The sequence below is a fragment of the Oculina patagonica genome, chromosome 12 (genome assembly GCF_052425735.1).
Source record: "Oculina patagonica isolate OP01 chromosome 12, crgOcupat, whole genome shotgun sequence".
Lineage (NCBI taxonomy): Eukaryota > Metazoa > Cnidaria > Anthozoa > Scleractinia > Oculinidae > Oculina > Oculina patagonica.
This window is the reverse complement of record NC_135769.1, coordinates 13,970,001-13,990,866: the sequence shown is the minus strand read 5'-3', so window position 1 is coordinate 13,990,866 and position 20,866 is coordinate 13,970,001. Positions and strand designations below refer to the sequence as shown.

Here is a 20,866-nt window from a genome sequence, read left to right as displayed (position 1 = left end):
CCAGAAAATTAAGAAAGGGGGTAGCCAAAGCATTTCGGCGAGGCAACAACTTCACCCCATACCCACAACACAACCCAGATAATTTGCACAATACCTCTTGTGGTTGGTTACAATTTCTTAAAGCCAATCCAAAGAAAAGAGGGGGCCCACGCCCCCTTGGACTACACCTGCCTTTGATGTTACGTGCATGGCTATCTTTCTACATCCATCTTTCGACGTGCTGCTTGAAATTAGCCAATCGAGACTGATGCATACTGTTGGTGGTTTCATGCAAATGAGCCCAGAAGGTCATGCTAGTGGGCTGTGATTGGCAGATTTCGATCTGTGTTGTTTGTTAAGCATGTCGAAAGATTGATGTCGACAGAAATTCACTATGCACGTAACACTGAAAGCGATGAAAATTCCCCACTATCTGGGCCTCAGTAGGGGTCAAATGCCCGGGGGTGGGGGGGGGGGGGAATCTTGCTTGGATCATGGAATTGACTGAGACATTATGATAAGAACTAAATAACGATTGAAAGAAATAATTCGAAATTGGCAAAAAAGATTTAAAAACTATTATAATAACGTTATTATGCAATGTCGTATGTTGACGGCTCCTGTGCTTGGGCAATATGTGGAATGATCTACAGTATTACAAACACTGAAGAAAAAATGCCCATTGAACATTTGCATAACTCCATGACATGTGACAACAGGGGCAATAATGGTTTCTGGTGTACAATTTTTCGGCTGGCAGCTACCAGTCTTCGTTGTGGTTTTTCTAAACTTATAAAAATGTTTGATGGTGATGTGTAGTTCCCAGAGCTACTCGTTAAGAAATTTCGTCAGTAAACTTGGGCTCTGGGTCCTAGACATGACACCGCGCACACTCCGGCGACATATTTGCGGGGGTTCATTGCGGGGGGTAATCTAGTTATGTTCGACATCGCGAGGCGTTGTATTTGGATGTGTCAGCCATCTTGGACGGATATTTTGTAGTCTGTTTTTTCAGAGTCAAAACTTATTATTTCTGCTTCCTATTGACCTAAAGATTTCAAGTCTCAAAATGTCCGTGAGGCGACAGTTAAAAAACGTAGTAAACAATTACTCCAACGCCGAAGTGAAGGTTCGTGAAGCAACCTCAAACGATCCATGGGGACCGTCAAGTTCCGTGATGACTGAAATTGCCGATGCGACTTACAACGTGGTTGCTTTTTCGGAAATTATGGGGATGATTTGGAAAAGACTCAATGACCATGGTAAAAATTGGCGGCATGTTTACAAATCGTTGGTTGTTTTGGATTATATTATAAAGACCGGATCTGAAAGAGTGGCTCAACAGTGCCGCGAGAACTTGTATGCAATTCAAACTTTAAAAGATTTTCAGTTTATTGACAAAGATGGTAAAGATCAAGGAATGAACGTGCGTGAAAAAGCTAAGCAGCTTGTTGGATTATTGAAAGATGAAGATCGTCTGAAGAGTGAAAGGGCTCGAGCGTTGAAAGCGAAAGAAAGATTCGCCCAAGCCAATTCTGGAATTGGAAGCGATTCAATAAAAGCGGGCAACTTACGAGATTCGGGTAGCACATCTGATCTGCGTCTTGAAAGTTCATCAGCACCGGCCGTTACTGTACCCACAAGCCGCTCATGGGAACCAGGCAGGAAAGTCGTAGGCGGCGATATGGAAAACTGCCGTCCATCTAATCCTAATGAGGAGGAGTTACAGTTGCAACTAGCCTTAGCACTAAGTAAACAGGAGGCAGAAGAAAAAGAGAAAATGGAGGAGAGGGATGATCAGCGCCTACAGATGGCCATTAACCAAAGTCAGCATGCCCCTCAGGAGCCATCCCTGTTGGATGTTGCAAGTGGTGGGGTGACAATGTCATCACAGGATACGTTTGACCCATGGGGTTCTTCATCATCAGCAGTTCCACAACCCCCTATGTCACAACCTGATCCTTGGGACAGTGGTACCACTCCAAGTACTAGTTCTACTTCCAACCCTTGGGGAGGTAGTCCAGAACCTCAGTTGCCAATGAACACAACACAGAATATTTTTGGAGCTTCTAATGGGACATCTTCCTTGGGAGCTATGGTTGGAGGCACAGATCCCTGGGGAGCAACAACTGTTCATGCTGCTTCAACTGTGGCGCCTGCCCCAAGCGATCCTTGGAGTGGAGGGAACTCATTCCCTGCAGCTGTAGTACCACAATCTCAAGGGCCATGGGGACCTACCCAGAGTGAAAGTTTCAGTGGTTTCAACCAGATTACTACAGCTGGTGGATTTGCAAGTCAACAACCCTTGGATCCATATAACTTGGCTAATAAAGACCAAGTGTCAGAAAATAGAAAACAACCTGAGGAGTTTTTGGATAGCAGGGTTTCTAATTTGGTGAACTTAGATCTACTTACTAAAAAGCCTGATCCTGTTATCAACCCATTCCTGTCCAGCCAACCAGCAGCATCCAGGTCAACAAATCCATTTGTGCAAGATAAACCACAAGCACCAACACTGAATCAGCTCCGTGAACAACCAGTTGCAATGCCAAGCAATATGCCAAGTATTGGTGGAGAAGTGTTGTTACCTGCCCCACTTATTCCAGATTCTGGTTCAGGACCCCAACATTCAGTTCAAAGCAACCCTTTCTTATGAGGAAAGCCTGCCAGCAGGTCTCAGCAAAAAGTAGGTTTGTTTAATTTGACCTTGTGTTTATAAGACTTTTTTGTAGTGGACAGCAATGAGCATTTTTGTATAAAAACATTCAAACGCATGCTTGTTGCATCTTAAAATTGCATAGTAAATATCATTTTTGGTTTGCCATCTCTGATTGTCATGATGACAATCATCTTTTACAACTTTGAGCATCGGAAAAACAATCAATCAATCAATCAACAACTTTATTAATGTGTCAAAGGAATTCTAGCCGAGAGTGAAACACTCTCTACTAATAGGGGACACATAAAATAAATAAAAATAATAATAATAAAAAGACTTAAAATTGATATTTACAATAAAAACAGACTAAAATTTAACTACGCTATTTACAAATAATTTCAATAACAATTTTAAAATAAGTTAATTCGTATTTAAAATAAATCATGTACTACATAAAACGCAGTTGTGACATCCATGTTCAATTTTCAGTGAAAGGTTAGTTAAAGTGATCTGCCTTTTAAAAGATTGCAGTGACGGTAAGTTTTTTAAGTTAGTTGGGAGTCGATTCCACAGCATAGGCCCGATATATCTTAGCGAGTGTTTCCCATAGGTGACAGTATTAAATCTGGGAATGTGGAAATCTGCGCCTCTAAGGTTGTAAGTAGAACTTATCAATGAAAACAAATTTTTGACGTTCGGGGGGCACAGATCATGTTTCACTTTGAACATCATACAGGCTATATCCTGTAGCCTTCTTTCATAAAGAGATTTTAAGTTAGCTTTCTTCAGTAGTTGCTCATATGTAGATTTGCTATCTCTGAAGACTGCACGCAAACCTCTCTCCTGGGTGCGTTCGAGCTTTCTCTTGTCACTTGCTCGGCAGAAATGCCAGGTAAGATGGCAATAGGTGAGGTACGGAAGAATTGCAGCTTTGAAAAGGTGTAGTTTCGCAACGGTGGGTACTAAGTTCTTGAGTCTCATTAATACACCTATCCTCTGGTTCGCCTTCTTGCACGTGATATTTATGTGCTCGCTGAAATTAAGCATGTTGTCAATAGTGACACCTAATAACTTAATACTGTTCAGAGATTCAATGTCAGTTCCTTGTACATTTATGCTTATCTCGTCTCTGCTGTCCCTTTGTTTATTGTTGATTAGCATGGTATGGTATTTCGATAGATTCCCCTTAAGTAAGTTTGACTCGTACCATAAAGAGGCTTTTGTTGCGCTCGCATTAAGGTTGTCATTAATCGACGTAACGCTATTGCTGATTTCAAAAAGCTGATGGTCATCAGCGTACATGCTTAGGTTCTGTTCAATTTCATAGACTAAGTCATTTTGAAAGATATTCCACAATAACGGTCCCAACGCTGATCCCTGGGGGCAACCTCGGTTAACTTGTTTCCAAGAACTTTTTTGAGATGCCAGCTTTACTCTGTTGGAGCGATCACATAAATAGGAGCGTAACAAATTGATGAGATTCTCTTCAAAGCCATATGCTCTGAGTTTACTCGGCAACAGAGCTGGATGCATGGAGTCGAGTTCGAGTTACCAGGTTTCTGCTGTATACTGAAATGACTTAGCAAAATTCAACATCTGCAATAGCAGAATAAGTTGACTAAAGCTTGATTTTGAGTATAGTGAAGAAAGCCTAGTTAGTTCATAAAACATATTTGATTTCTAGCAGTTAAACAGAGGTTTTTGATCAGGAGAGAGTGATTTGCTTTGTTAAATTTCAGATGAATGTAAGTTCACTTACAGAAGTTTTCATTGTTGTATGTACAGTAGAACCCCGATAACTTGAACTCTGAAGGGAAACGAAAAACAGTTCGAGTTAGCGGGGGTTTTGAGTTTATCGAGTAAAAATGACTGAAAAGTGGGTCAAAGGGAAATGGAAGTTAGTTCCAGTTAGCGGGGTTGTTTGAGTTATCCGAGTTCGAGTTACCGGGTTTCTGCTGTATACTGAAATGACTTAGCAAAATTCAACATCTGCAATAGCAGAATAAGTTGACTAAAGCTTGATTTTGAGTATAGTGAAGAAAGCCTAGTTAGTTCATAACTTTTGAGACCATTCCAGAAGGCCAACTGGTATTTTGTTCAGATTGCAAATGTGAGCAATCTGAAATCTTTGTTTGCTTGGGGGTCCACTGTTAGGGATAATTGCAGTAACTGGTAAGAGTTACATTAATGTTGAATACATAGGATAAAAAGAAGTGTACACATGGTTTCTCCACAAACAAATCACACTAACATCACTGTTAGCGATAATTGCAGATGCCGGTAAGAGTTACCGTAAAAACCCACAGATAAGCCGCACCTTTTTTCCAAAAATTTTCGCTCGAAAGCGGGGGTGCGGCTTATCTGCGGGAACATTTGGTAAAGGTGCCGTTAATTTTTGTGTTTTGCTGCAGCCGCAATGGCTGCAAGCAAAACACATTGAGAGCTGAAGTTTGTGCCGTAATGACCGTAAGGACCGTAAGGTGTAAGGTGTAAGTGCCGTAACAGAGGAGAAATCTGAACTACCGATGTCAATCAAATCCATGAACAAACAAAATCGAAACCAATGAACCGTAGCGCTGATCGCATTCGAAGTTACGGGCCAAAGTATTCGAACGTAAACCACGTTGGACACGTTGGAAAACAGAAAACCGATTTAAAAGTATATCGCATTGGGAAAGAAAACAAACTGTGGCGCGACCACTCCAGTTTTATGAGAAATTATTCTGCAGTTTTCATCATTTACGAAAAGAGCGAAGACTTTGAACCTCGCCGAAGGTCATAAATATTTTCTCCAAAGGACCGGTTAGTGCACAGTTTGTAAACTTTCGCTTTGAAAATAAACTTACCCTCACCTTGTCTACACTGTCTACAGCATACTAGTACTGTATTAACTCTGAACTTCATATTTTAAAATAAAATGTATGAACGTGTAACTTGTCACGCAAAGACAGCTGGCAGGCTGCACCGCTAATTGTAGCTGTATTCGAGCTATATAAAAGACAGCTAGAAACGAATTAATACCAGTAACATCACAATGGGAAAGAAACTTATTCAGTGGTGCACACCGTCGAAAACAAAGAAATATTAAAGGAAGTTCTCATTCACCAGATTCACTGCATCAGATGCAACATTCGTCAGTTCGTGTTTAAATGCGTGGCGACCAGTTTGTTTACTAGTTATTAAAAAATAATACGGTCTTCATTTAATAAACAGTTCATCCTTAAATTTCAGCTTTTCTACGACTGACAGGTAGGTACTATAGTATAAGCCCCGCTAAAATAGCTGGAAAGGGAAAGTTTTTTGAAAAATGAATTTTTGACTGCCAGACGCGCTGGCGCCACATGTTTATTTTGTGAAGATTAATTAAACGCCGTGAAAAATAGAATTTGATGTCCAGCGAGCCACTGCATCTTCGGCTACGCAGTCCTCAGTGAATCCTCCAACTTCACAAATTTCTAAAACTTTAAGAAAACGAACTTTCGCAGAATCAAAAATTGGTCCTTATCGATCTTCCGATCTTGTTGTGAAGACACTGAAATTCGACGAGTGTTCATGCGTGAAGGGATGACTGACGAATGATAATAATTATTTGTAAACTTTCGCTTTCAAAATGAACTTTGCGTTACGTTCAACGCCGTCTTTCTGTTGTTGTACGCCGGTGCGCGTGCGATTATTTATAATTTCTGAATTTTGATCAGTAAAATTATCAGGATTGAATTAACACAAAGTGACTACAATATAGTGCAATTATTAACCTGCACACAAGTGTCAGACAATAAAAGACGTTGGATTTCAATCTCGACTCACTTGTCTTTCATCAACATGTTCCCTAAGACTTTGCTCTAGCAGCAAAACACATGGACCCATTGGGGCCCTATTTTTGTTAACTGATGCTAATTTATAGAAAATTATGTAAATTAAAAAAAAATAAAACTACAAGAGAGTACCGGCCATTGCTTTTGCAAGTTTGACAGCTCCTATACTGTTTGCAGTGTCAACAATGGCCTATAACTTTAACTGAAGTACAGTATGTGGCCCTTGGTCAAGCACAAGCACTTGAATATCTTACCTGAATCAAAGCCCGATGAGCTGAAATTTTTCTTGAAGATAGATTTTATGTCTCTCTTTATAATTGCAAAGTGGCAATGCCTAAACTAAAATATTTTTTGTGTAATTCAAAAAACAGTGACCGTGCTCGCTGGTCCTTGGTCCGCACATTTGGTCCTTTATCCGCGAGTCACGTAAACAAAGTGAACATTACTGTAAATCGCAATAATTTTCAAAAAAGTTTAATCTATTCTATACTATTTTTGACATTTTTAAGCTTCAGTTTTTCTGGAAGTCGTTGTTAGGTGCGAGTATAAAACAACCAGTATATTCTTCAGATTTCTTTCAGACCGAAGTCTCCAACGAAACCCGCGTCATAATTTCTTCTCTTTATAACTCTCCAATTTAATTTTGAAACATTTGAAGCGAGGATAAATGCCGTAGCACCAATGTGTGCACCCAGTACTTAATATCTTTCTGAATGATCGTTGTTTTAGAACATTTTGTTAATTCACAGTCAAAGGTCACGGACCAAGGACCCATATGCGAAAATTGTTTATAACTTTCATTAGTCGCTAAACCGAAAATTTGCAACTCTGCAGCAAATTTCTTCGCAGATTCTGAAATCTATTGATCTATTAACCTGTTCTCCAAAAAAACATGTTATCCCGTTGCGTTTTATCTATGCACTAGCTTAGTAAACGCGACCATGTAATTCACGGACCCGCGAAAAGTTGAAATTTCAAGAAAGGCAAATTTACCTGTCTGTTGACAAGCGCGAATTTTGCATCGTAACTGACAGTAAAAAAGCTAAAAATTTAACATACCAAAGAAGAATAGTCAAAGAATCATTGGAAACATTCATTTTTTGCCGAAGTTTAGATATCAAGGAAATATTAAATCATATTCGAAAAAGTCGCGGACCAAGGACCACATACTGTATTTTCTGTTTTAATGTTCATTGAGTTTACGTTCGATAAAGAAGACTTCCTAAAGACTCAACTTTGGATTTTCTTTGATTTACTTTCAAAAAACTTTTTTTCCAACATTTGAGTTGTTAAACTCAGGGTGCGGGTGTTTACGGTACATAATGTTGAATACATAGGATAAAAAGAAGTGTAAACATGGTTTCTCCACAAACAAATCACATGACATATCAGCTACTTAAACACAGAGCAATCCTATATAAGAAGGCTGAACTGTTCAGCTTGCCAATCACAAATCCAAATGAGATGATTTCATTGGTTGAGAACTCAAATCAAGTGGCTTTTTGTTTGTCAAATACCAGATTCCCTCTATAGCGCGCGCCTGCAGGGAATCACGGTAGTTGTATTCATCAAGCCATGCGCAAAGACTTAGCAACGATGCACATTGCTGAGTCTCGCGCATGGTTTGATGAATACAACTACTGTGATTCCCTGCAGGCGCGCGCTATAGAGGGAATCGGGTATTGTGATCCAAACTTGTTTGTGTTCGAAACTTTAAAGAGAATTTCATCGGCTTAAGAAGTACTTTATTTCCTAGACCCTCTTGTTAAAATTTGCTGTTTTGTTGTGAGGGTTCAAACAATTGAAAACAAGCTTAGAAATAGTGAAAGATACACAAAGACAAAGAGTTTCCTACTCTCAAGTGCCCTAGTTTAGTGCATGTAACCAGAGTATTGGATAAATGCATTAATAATTACCGGTAATGGACTTATATTGCGCAAGTATCAATCAAGGATTTTCACTTGCGCATTACAATATTTATAAAAATATAAATTACTAACTGGCCCTAAAATTGTGACCCTATTTGGGAAAACCGGGCTTAACGAAAATAGCGTTGTAACGTATGGTATCAATGCATTTACAATGCTTTGATAATGCATTTACAACGCGTTGTTAATGCATTTACAACGCATTGGAAATGATTCTCAACGCATTCACAATGTTATTCAGTCCGTTGTGAAAACGTTGGAAATGTTCGAAAACGTTTAGTAACGAATAAAAGATGTTTCTTGACGCGTTGGCTGCTTTTTCCAACGTTAAAATGGGAATGTTCCGCAAAAGGTTGAAATACTGGATATTTCGCTCTGTTCCAATAAAGACGTCAAAATTCGGCATCAGAAAGAATTTGATTTTATTTAACTAAGAGAATATAAAAAGTGTTATTTTTTTTTAAGAACCGCAAGCATAAAGAGCCAAGACCACGAAAATAATAATTATGTTTCGCTCCCGAACTCATACTGCGCCGTGCGTGACTTGTTGGATGACATGAACCGTCCCAACAAAATGAACTGGTGATTAAGTTTATCCCAGCACTAATTAATATTTGATCAAGTGTAACTTTTTTACTCGGCAAAGGCATTTAAGAGATTTTTATGAGACATAAAGTCTTCTGTTTAAAGTTTTCTGCGTTTGTAAACTGGATGAAACTTGAACGGTTTACAAATCTTTTCAGAATAATCTGAAAAATAATTTATACGAAGCAGACACGGCAGACAATGTAGCGCCGCATGACTGTTTACCCGTCGCTAAAAAAATTAAAGTTTGCGCCTTTTATTTTTATGCTGTTTTATTGCAACGGCCAGCGAAGCGAAGCTTTTATTGGTAACTTAACAGCAGACGGGTTTAATCGGCACCAGTAATAGAGAGTTGTGGTCGCGGAATAAAATATATTTATCTTCAGAACTTGTTGCGTGCGTGCGATTATGGAAGATATCGAATGTCATAAATTTTGAAACTCAGACATGCAGCATGATTTCATTCGACGCCACTTCGAAGTTTATTATGCATTTATAGCGTTTTGCAAAATTACAGGAATAGTCCGTGTATTTGATGAGTTTCTTCTCCAAATTCAAAGCGAAATTAATGATGCAAGTGGCTTTATAATACGCTGTAGAGAATTTCGAAAACTGGCACAACAGTCCCCCCGGGAATAGTCCCGTGAATGATTCTAAGTGCTCGGTGATTTCGTTTTCGAATGTTTCAAAACACGTTAATAATATTTTGAAAATATATTACCAGTAAATTGATTTTGCAACGCATTTCGTTTTTGCTGAGAAACATTTCAAAACGATTTTCTTCAACGCATATTCAATGCATTGAAAGTGTTCTTCAACGCGTTTTCAATGCATTGAAAATGTTCTTCAACGCGTTGAAAATGCATTTCCAACGGAAAAACGGCACAACGCTATTTTCGTTAAGCCTGCTTTTCCCAAATAGGGTCACAATTAATAAAAATACTAAAATACATGATAAGTGTAAAATTACAATCAATAAAAAATAAAAATTAGCTTAAAAACGCCTTCTGAAACAAATTAGTCGTAAGATACTTTTTAAAACTATTTACAGATAAAATATTTAAAAAATAAAAAATAAAAAAAAATAAAAATAAAATAAAAATAAAAAATAATAAAAAATAATAAAAATAATAATAATAATAATAATAATAATAATAATATTAAAAATAGGGCCCCAATGGGTCCATGTGTTTTGCTGCTAGAGCAAAGTCTTAGGGAACATGTTGATGAAAGACAAGTGAGTCGAGATTGAAATCCAACGTCTTTTATTGTCTGTCACTTGTGTGCAGGTTAATAATTGCACTATATTGTAGTCACTTTGTGTTAATTCAATCCTGATAATTTTACTGATCAAAATTCCGAAATTATAAATAATCGCACGCGCACCGGCGTACAACAACAGAAAGACGGCGTTGAACGTAACGCAAAGTTCATTTTGAAAGCGAAAGTTTACAAATAATTATTATCATTCGTCAGTCATCCCTTCACGCATGAACACTCGTCGAATTTCAGTGTCTTCACAACAAGATCGGAAGATCGATAAGGACCAATTTTTGATTCTGCGAAAGTTCGTTTTCTTAAAGTTTTAGAAATTTGTGAAGTTGGAGGATTCACTGAGGACTGCGTAGCCGAAGATGCAGTGGCTCGCTGGACATCAAATTCTATTTTTCACGGCGTTTAATTAATCTTCACAAAATAAACATGTGGCGCCAGCGCGTCTGGCAGTCAAAAATTCATTTTTCAAAAAACTTTCCCTTTCCAGCTATTTTAGCGGGGCTTATACTATAGTACCTACCTGTCAGTCGTAGAAAAGCTGAAATTTAAGGATGAACTGTTTATTAAATGAAGACCGTATTATTTTTTAATAACTAGTAAACAAACTGGTCGCCACGCATTTAAACACGAACTGACGAATGTTGCATCTGATGCAGTGAATCTGGTGAATGAGAACTTCCTTTAATATTTCTTTGTTTTCTACGGTGTGAACCACTGAATAAGTTTCTTTCCCATTGTGATGTTACTAGTATTAATTCGTTTCTAGCTGTCTTTTATATAGCTCGAATACAGCTACAATTAGCGGTGCAGCCTACCAGCATGGTATATTCCTTTCCAGCTGTCTTCAGTTGCGTGACAAGTTACACGTTCATACATTTTATTTTAAAATATGAAGTTCAGAGTTAATACAGTACTAGTATGCTGTAGACAGTGTAGACAAGGTGAGGGTAAGTTTATTTTCAAAGCGAAAGTTTACAAACTGTGCACTAACCGGTCCTTTGGAGAAAATATTTATGACCTTCGGCGAGGTTCCAAGTCTTCGCTCTTTTCGTAAATGATGAAAACTGCAGAATAATTTTCTCATAAAACTGGAGTGGTCGCGCCACAGTTTGTTTTCTTTCCCAATGCGATATACTTTTAAATCGGTTTTCTGTTTTCCAACGTGTCCAACGTGGTTTGCGTTCGAATACTTTGGCCCGTAACTTCGAATGCGATCAGCGCTACGGTTCATTGGTTTCGATTTTGTTTGTTCATGGATTTGATTGACATCGGTAGTTCAGATTTCTCCTCTGTTACGACACTTACACCTTACGGCACTTACACCTTACGGCACAAACTTCAGCTCTCAATGTGTTTTGCTTGCAGCCATTGCGGCTGCAGCAAAACACAAAAATGGGAAGATCATTCCATAATTTTGGAGCAGCCATATAAAAAGATCTGTCACCCAGGGTAATAAAAGACTTGATGGTAGGAAAGTTTAAAAGTATTCCATCATTTGACCTTAAGTTGTATCTACCGCCAGTATCCCTAACAGATATAAGTTCGGTAATGTAAGGCGGAGCGAGACCATGGATAGCCTTAAACGTTAACAATAAAATCTTAAAGACAATACGAAACTTGACAGGCAACCAATGGAGTGATCTAAGCAGAGGAGTAATGTGACAATATTTGCTTTGTTCTAAAACAAGGCGGGCGGCTGAGTTCTGAACTCTTTGCAATTTCTGTAGCTGACATGCTGGTAATCCATATAATAAGCTGTTACAATAGTCAATTCGACTAGATATAAAGGCATGCATCAATGTTTCCGTACATTCCTTACTAAGATATTTCCTAATCCTTCTAATATTATACAAATAAAAAAACGCAACAGAGCTTGTTTTTGTTATGTGGTCGCCCATCGATAGATTGGAATCCAACCACACACCCAGATTTCTAACGGGGGATTGCGGGGGGAATGGGAGAGGTGCCAATCACTATGTTATCAATTCTGACTTTGCCCAGTTGCTGTTTGGTGCCGATCAGAAGAAGTTCTGTCTTAGCATCGTTCATGAGCAACTTGTCTTGAGACATTAAACAAATTAAATAATAAAATGTTGTGGGCTTTCAAAGGAATAAATTCGTTTTCTAGAGTCAGTTACTCGCATCATTATTGCAGAAGAAAAACGTTTAACCCTTTCACCATTTTATTTCTAGTACAAAAATCCCCCCAAACAGCAAATTTCTAGCTATGTCAAACTTTCAGTCAAAAATAGCATGGAATTATTTTTTAAACAAGGTTTGTGCACTTCAAATAGGATTTGGTATTCCAAAAATTACAACACAAGCAAGAAAATCCTAGAGAAAAACATTGTGATAAATTAAAACATTTATTTCATTCAAAAAAGAGCGGAAAAATTACCGTAAAGTTCCGTGTATAAGCCGCACCCGTAGATAAGCAGCACCCCCGATTTGGAAGCTCAAATTTTGGAAAAAAATATACAGACAATAAAGTTTGAAGTTGAAGTGAAGTTCTATTGGTAACAAACAAGGGCAAACAAGCACGGTTTCAAAACACTGACTTGGCAGTTGTTGCAATGTTTAATATAAATTAAGTCTTACGAAAGCGAAATTTCACTTGTCATACCTCCTCTTTAGTTTGAGTTCACAATATCTTAAACTTGGATGCTCTCTTGATATCATTTTTTCGAGTTTATCGCTTCAACCTCCTAAACACTTGTAATTTGTACCATGTTCGTACGAATCGTACGTGAATCATGAATGCTTAGTAGCCAAGCTTTGAAATCTAGAGAGGAGTCTGGGCATTGAAAACAAACATGGTGGCACTTTCTTCGGAAGAAACCACGTTTTCAAGTTTCTTGGAAACTGCTACCCGCAACAGGATAAAAACTTTATGCAGAATAAGATTTTGATAATCCAGCAGATGCATTTGCTGTGAAAGTCATAAAAAGGGGAAGCGGTGGGCCATAAATTTGCCTTGTGAGTACTTGCCTTTATCTAGGTGCTTTCTTGCACGCGGCAAAAAGACATGCTTCGAAGTGACCGGCAGGCTTCATTGCAAACAGCTTTTGCAGAATAAAAGTAAAAGGCTATGAACAACAACAAAGATTTCAGGTTGTTATACCTTTATTCAGTGACGTCTTGAGAAGTTTTTTTATGAATATTAATTAACCTTTGAGAACTCCAACCAGAGATGTTTCTGTAGATAAGCCGCCCCCCTGGATTTTGGACTTAAATTTAGTGGGAAAAGGTGCGGCTTATACATGGATCTTAACGGTAATGGAAACTTTGTACAACTCTTACCGCGTTGTTCACCCACACGAAAACTGTGACTGTAGAAAACCATAGCACAGTTTGAATCCATACGGCTTTGATCTTGGCATCAGAGGTTCGAAGAAGTCTTCAACAACTCGAGCCATTCCCCATTGACAAATTGTGAAAATAATTCCTTCCAAGTTTTTAAACTGGCCTCAAAATTCTAACTCTTAGAAAGAGCATCTTCTTAGTCAATCAAAATATGGTGGAAAATGTTGAATCGCCTGTCTTCACTTCATGTTTTTATGGAGTTCTTTTCCTTCACTTCACAATTCAAGGACACCATTTTGAAGTCTGACCATGTGCTTTCAATTTACAATATATTAGACCCCGTCTGGGAGCCTAGTTCCTAGGTCTCTGATCTCAAATCTTAAGCGGTCAAATTCCCAGAAAAGCTGTTTAGTACGTGCCAGTGGGAAATCGAATCCCGGTTTTCCGGTTTAGTGTGGTGAAAGGGTAAAGTTAACCATTAACCACATATATATTATAAAGTTAAAAAGCAAATGCAACTTTTAGTTTTGAAGCCCTAAGTTGAAGTGTTCACTTAAAGTTTCAATTGCGGATTGTTGCCATTTCACGATAATATAATAGTAACATGTTACATTAGAAAAGAGCATACTCTCCTGGTTCGCTTTCAATTTGCCAGATAAAGATTGCTTCTCAAATGTCGTTATTGGTAGTCTTGTTTACATTCTCTTTCCACAAAAACAAAAGACTGAAACAGTTGATGTGTTAAGCATTATCTGTTTTAGCTTTCATCTCATAATGGTGTTTGTGCATGGTGAACATGAATTTTGAAATTTCCAGGATTCATGTACAAGTTTTTGATTTAATTTTTTAACCTTTTATGGATAACATTATTGATAGCATATAGTGTATTAGAGGCTGTTAATTCAACATAAATGAACATGGTTCGCATCTAAAAAGCAAAATTTGGGGAGCGCTTCTGTTCATGACTGTAACTCAGACACGACTGTTTAAAATTGAAGCCAACAAAGTGCTATTTGGGGTCTATTTATAGGCTCACTGCGTGTTTAAGGCAATGATGACAGTATTAATATCAACAGGACTCGAAATCGCAAACTGCTGTTTGACTCGACAAACGGTTTTTAAAACTTTGCATCTAGCAATTTTTTCTCTATTTTATTTCAGTCCCTTACCAATATAGCCCCTTCCTGATTCCTCTTTTTTCTAACCCCTCTTAAATTGCAAGAGAAAAATGTGGTAAAATAAAACATATTTTTGTTTTTTTGGCAGGTAGCACTTCAAGAAACTTGGGAAGAAAAAGAAGAAAATCATGATATTGAATGTAAATATAATTCAAGTGAACTGGTCTTCAAATTAACATACAGATTACTTCTTGAGTTTTCTGCAAGTAAATAGTCATCTTACTTTTGTTTAGTGGACACTGTAAAGGAAAGCTATCACAACTTATCATTTTAGGTATGTTAATACCAAAAGAAAAGGGTTTTTTCCAGCACAACACGTGATTTTGGTGTATCAGGGAGTTGTCAATGACAAGAGAACTCATGAAATTTGCGGATTGATCAGTCAAACAAACTGGAAATGATAACAGATAAGTCGTGTGTCATGTATGATAGGATATTAAATATTTTTTTAAAATGTGTATGAGTGCCAGTAGTAGGCAATACTGCCGATACACCAAATTCCCTTGGATATTCACCCTTCTAAAAGAAATTTGGAATGGTTCCAACGGGGCAAAGAAAATTCTTGACCCCGGTGGGATTTGAACCCACAACCTGCAGATTAGATCTACCAATGTGGGTTCAAATCCCACCAGGGTCAAGAATTGTCTTTGCCCTGTGGGAACCCTCCTAAATTAAGGACGTTCGCGTGAAAATCTTCCAACATTGCAATTTTTCCTAAACTTTCACAACTGCTAGTTGTTCCTTATGTCAGAAATGTAAAAAAAAATTTGAGGTCACCGAATTTGTTTTCGAGATATGATATCTGAAAGAAGGCGCTTATTTGGATAAATTTGATCTCATCACACGATATGACCACTGACAATGTGTCAACACTTTTGTCAATGATTGTCTGAGGTGCAAACGGAATGTATCTTAAGAACAGTGTGTAATGATTAATCGGTTATAACATAAATTTATTTCTACCATCTGTTGTTTTTAATTGTCCAATCGGCATTGATGCTGTATTAATTGGTTTCTAATTAGAGGCCATTAACGAATTTGACGATAACGCAATAAAAGGGTCACAAATAGAATAAATTGAGGCATAGTGTTTATCGCTGCTAAAATTGATGAAGAAACTCCCACTTATATCTGCTTAATTCTGATGTGAAATTGGTTGAAAAAGAAGGAAATTATGTTGAACTAATAACACATTTCCTAGCCTTTGGCGTATAGCATAGAGGTTTTTGAAGACATTAAACTGCGAGGAGGTCACGCACGCAAATCATCGTTCAAGACGACCAAAGAAATACTAAGCCCCTGTTTACTGCCCATTTCATTTCCAAATGCCAGTTTATGGAATAATGAAGGAAATTTTACCGTTAGGCGAATAACTGTTATGTCAAAATAACAAAGCGCTTATGTAATGTAATATACCTTGTGACATATCCAACGCAGTTGGATAAAGCGTGACAAGTGCGCATGACAGCTCCAATTGTTGTTACTTTGTGTTTTATTGATGCTTGTTTTAAGCATTTCTTAAAAATGAAAACCTAATTTAAGATACGTAAGTCTTCATTGTCTTTTTTTTTACTATAAACAGCCTTCAGCAAGACCAAAAGGTGTCTACCTTTTGAAATTTCATGGTTAACCATCAGTAAATAAAGAACATTCTTGATCCTTTCTAGACTGATGGTTAACCATGGTTAATTGTTCAAATTTACACATTTTCGCCATTTGTGTGGCCAAGAACCGTTCTAGCAAGATAATTTTGACAAAAAGTAATTTATCTCTGTTTTGGGGAATTTCAGCAACAAATGGGAGTATTTCCTAGCCTCACGATATCGTAGATCTTGTTAAACATTAATCTCAACCGCCCAGGAATTTGGTTGGGGGAAGGGGGGTTGGAAAGGTGGGGCAAAAGGATGAAATTGGTCCATATAACAATAAAAAGGGCGTAAATTGACAATGTGTCAACACTTTTGTCAATGATTGTGGCGTCGTACATGAAGGAGCATATAAAAACTAAATCGGGTTTCTCATAAACTTCATTAACGATTGATCTATCTAGAAACCAGAGCGTTGGCTAAAATCGAGTGTGTGGCTGCTTGTTCGCAAGAAAAAGAAAAGCTTTTCAGATGTAACAGCACAGGTACATTTGTACCTGAATCAGTCTATAATTATGTTCTGATATATTTATTTATGGCTTACATGTAAATTATTCTGCAATTCATACCTATAATCAACAAACCATTTTAGTGCTAAGGGTTAAAAAAAGAAAAAAACTGTCTCCTTTGGGATTTGAACTCTCGACCTCTCGCTCCCCAGTCAGATGCCTACACGAGTGTGCTAATCAGACATACTAAGTCACATGAGACAAAAATATCTTATATCAATGTAATAGACATTCCGCCATTTATTTGTTATCTTGTGCATCAAAGAAATGTTTGAATCACTTCCTGCTCATATATTTTCAAGAAATAAAACCTAAACTTTTAAACTTGGTGAAAAAAATTCAGTTGTAGCTCGAAGAGCTCTTTGATTGTCAATCGGTAGAGATTTATCCCAAAAGGTTATTTATCCCGAAAAAAATGGGGAGCAAACTGCAAGCGAAATTAACACAACGACTACTCACCCAATATGTGTTTAGAAAGATTTCTCAGTCCGTGGGCTTGTGCATGACATGGCCTGATGTGATGTGATGATACATGATATGGGAGTGCTTGTAAGCGCTCGTGCTAGTTTTTGATTGGATGAAAAAACTTGAAAAATTCATTGAGTGCTTCAACAAAGATTTGAACATGAATTACGTACGCAGTAAGGATGTGCATAAACAATTAGCGCGAAACGTCCTTAAAAGGGTGTATATCCAAAGGGAATTGGTGTATCGGCAGTATTGCCCTCTTACGGCACTCAAACACATTTTAAAAAAAATTAAATATCCTATTTACACAGGTGCCATGCGGTTCTCTCTATATCTTTGTTATGTATGACAGGCTAGTCAGTTCTGTGGCCATTCTTTTGCATTTTATTTTATTTAGGATTGCATTTTATTTTATTTTTAGGATTTAAGAGAGTTGCTTTGGCTACCACTGTTTTGCTATGGAACACTTACATATGTTAGGCTTTTAAAATTAATAATGTAAGGTGTTCTGCCACATTTGTTTCGGTGCCAGTTGGCGGAATAAGTGCCAGTTTTAGCAAATCTTTGTTGAAGCACTCAATGAATTTTCAAGTTATTTCATCTAATCAAAAACTGGCACGAGCGCTTGCAACTACTCCGAAAGCCATTGTGCATATGAATACATCATGTTGCTTAACAACTTCTGGGACGAAAACCGCAGGCTCAGTCACTTCCCGGAGAAGTGATGTCGCCATCAAGTGGCACTTGTTTCCCCGCCTGATGAAGGCCTTTTCTAATTGTTTAGTCAACCATATTTGGCATGTCTTTTGGCCAGGAAAAAACCTTAAAACTCAAACAGTGCACCTTAAGATACAAAAATACATTTTATTTATAGATTTGCTCTTGTTGTCATTACAGCAAGGCGCCCAAATGTGTGACCACTTTTAATTTATTCACATTCTTTCGTGCAGATTTAATCCAATCAAAAGCCGTGGATAGCTAGCAATTGACTTCTGATTGGATTAAATCTGCATGAAAGAATGTGAAAAAATTAAACCTGGTCACACATTTGGGCGCCTTGCTGTAATAGTGTTTCATACAAACAATAATGATTAAGGGTGATAGGTTGCCATTAATTCTCAAGTTATAAAACAGCAGACAAGGGGACACCTTTTGGGTACTTAACTATAAGTAATAGCATTTCTGTTGGTGATAACAGGCTCCTAACAAGTAAAATCTCCTAGATTTTGAGGCCTCTCAACAATAAATATTATTCTAATAGGGAAAGGGTGTATTTTGGTGTTGCAGAAACTAATGTTGGTTAGGTAGTATTGTTCAGTGGTTTGGATATTTTTTAGTGTCTTTTGTAATCCTTGTTTTACATCATGTAGTCATCGCACCATCTGCAACACCAAGCCTGCCAATGGAAGCTATTGTTGTATGATTACCTGACAAATCACAATATTTACCTAAAGTCACCTCACATGAAAATACTTCACTGACTGTTTATGCAATAGGTTGTTATGAACTAGTAGACCTGTTGCAGGGGTATACAGCAGACAAATCTTGCATAGTTTCAAGACAGCAACAGTGTAATCAATTGAAACTAAACCAGCTAACTTAAAATAATTGTAATTATAGTATAATATTATTCACTATATTATACAGGATTACAGACCTTTGCGTAAGTGCCATGCAACATTGCAAGTATCCCTCAGAACAGTTACAGACAACAGCGTAAATATTTAAAATAACAGAAGCCATGGCCATATGTTAAACGGCTGTCAGAAAGCACAATCAGAATCAAATGAACATGACAGAAATTTAGAAAACAAGAAACACATGAAAGTGTTTTCTCTGAAATAACCAGAATATTTTTTGGTCAGTATAACACAAGTCATGGCTACTTTGTACGCTTTTTGTTATATGTTCAGTGGGAAAAAGGATAAAACACTCAGTGTTCAAAATTAGCAGTCCTCCAAGATGACCAGAAATTTTACCAGGCAAACATTTTTTAGTAAAATTAAGAGCCCGGTTGCCCAAGGAAAAAACAAAGGACAACCTAGCCTTAAATAGAAAATAAACTAATTGTTTCTGTGATGGTTTCCTTGTTCCGTGTGTTTAGTTTTTATGGAGTTGTCAATGCACAAACTTGATCATTACATAAATGTACATAAGCCACATTTACCTCTGCAGTATTTTCTTGCTGTCGCTTGCTGGATTGAGACGAGGCAGCCGGAAATGTGTCTGGGTTCGCAGGCTATGGTTTATCTTGCCGGGGGGGGGGGGGGTACTCCCATATGTGGCCTATATAGGTATGTGCCGCCCGATAGGGTATGGTTTTTGAGGTTCTTTGTCCAAAAATTGGGTATCATTTTTGCTCCTTTTGGCAATATGTTCTTAAAACTGAATTTTCTGTTCAGGTATTAGAAAAGCGATTTTATAAAGATTTGTGTCTTGCCGTGCGTGGTTAGCTGTTATTTGGGTCGTCACGGAACGCTTCTCCTCCCCTTGAATAGGGTGTAATTTTCAGGTTTTGGGTAGGGCTTTCCACAAGTTGCTCGGCAACTTTTTGGCAACTTTTCATGTTTCGAGCAACTTTTTCCCCTTCGAGCAACTTTTTCTCTCACGAGCAACTTTTTGCATTTTAAGCAATTTCCAACCGAGATCTCCGAGATAATCCGAGTGTTGTTCAAAGGCAATACGAACGTTCCGAACATACGGCCGAGATTCTCGAGGAACATCTGGCGTCCACCTTCGGCTTAATCTGCATATTAAAAATTACAAAACTCGTCACAAAATAACGTCATCGTTCTCCGATTTTTCTCAGTAAGAATTCCTTGTTATTAAAAATTTCCCCTATATTTGTTTGATACTTCTTTTCTGTAAAAGTACATAAAACTGCTTAGAAATCTTACTCTCAAGGGAAATTAGCATAATTTAGATAAATTCTCTTGATAAGAAGCAGTGTTTTGGATTTTTTGGAGCAACTTTCGAGCAACTTTTATTATCAGAAGCAACTTTTTTGTATTTTTGGAGCAACTTTTGAGCAACTTTTTGAGAAATTACGGGCAACTTTTTTGGAAATCTCGAGCAACTTGTGGAAAGCCCTAGTTTTGGGCCTTAAAAAGGGTATCAATTTTCGCTTTCTTTATCCTTAAATATAACCTGAGTATCAGGGTTTAAGAACCTTGGCAGCACACCCCTATCCGAAATTTATGGGAGTACCTTGCCAATTTTGAGCTCATCAGCTGCAACCGTTTGGCCCGGGGGGGGGGGGGTACTCCATATGGCCTATACGGGGAGGCTCCGCCCAAAAGGGGTACCTTTTTCAGGCTTCAGGTATATAAAAGGGTAGTGATTTAACAAGTTTAGGTACCGTATATGAAAGGGTATGAAAATCCGTCATTTAATTTTTTTAAAAGGCCTGTAATTAAAATATTTCGAACATACGCAATTTATGGCTGTATTATTTTAATTTATTAAGTGCTACATAAACATGACAAGAAAACGTTCTGTTCTAAGGCTATGCCACGTCTTTT

At 37.7% G+C, this 20,866-nt stretch overlaps 1 protein-coding gene across 1 annotated transcript; it reads left to right on the top strand.

Moving 5' to 3' along the window:
* Window positions 1–474: 474 nt before the first annotated feature.
* Window positions 475–19,424, top strand: LOC144632939 (epsin-2-like). The gene is made up of 2 exons (XM_078491695.1): window positions 475–2,669; window positions 14,815–19,424. The coding sequence occupies exon 1, from the start codon at window positions 1,049–1,051 to the stop codon at window positions 2,633–2,635; it is 1,587 nt and encodes a 528-aa protein (XP_078347821.1). The 5' UTR covers window positions 475–1,048; the 3' UTR covers window positions 2,636–2,669; window positions 14,815–19,424.
* Window positions 19,425–20,866: the final 1,442 nt, after the last annotated feature.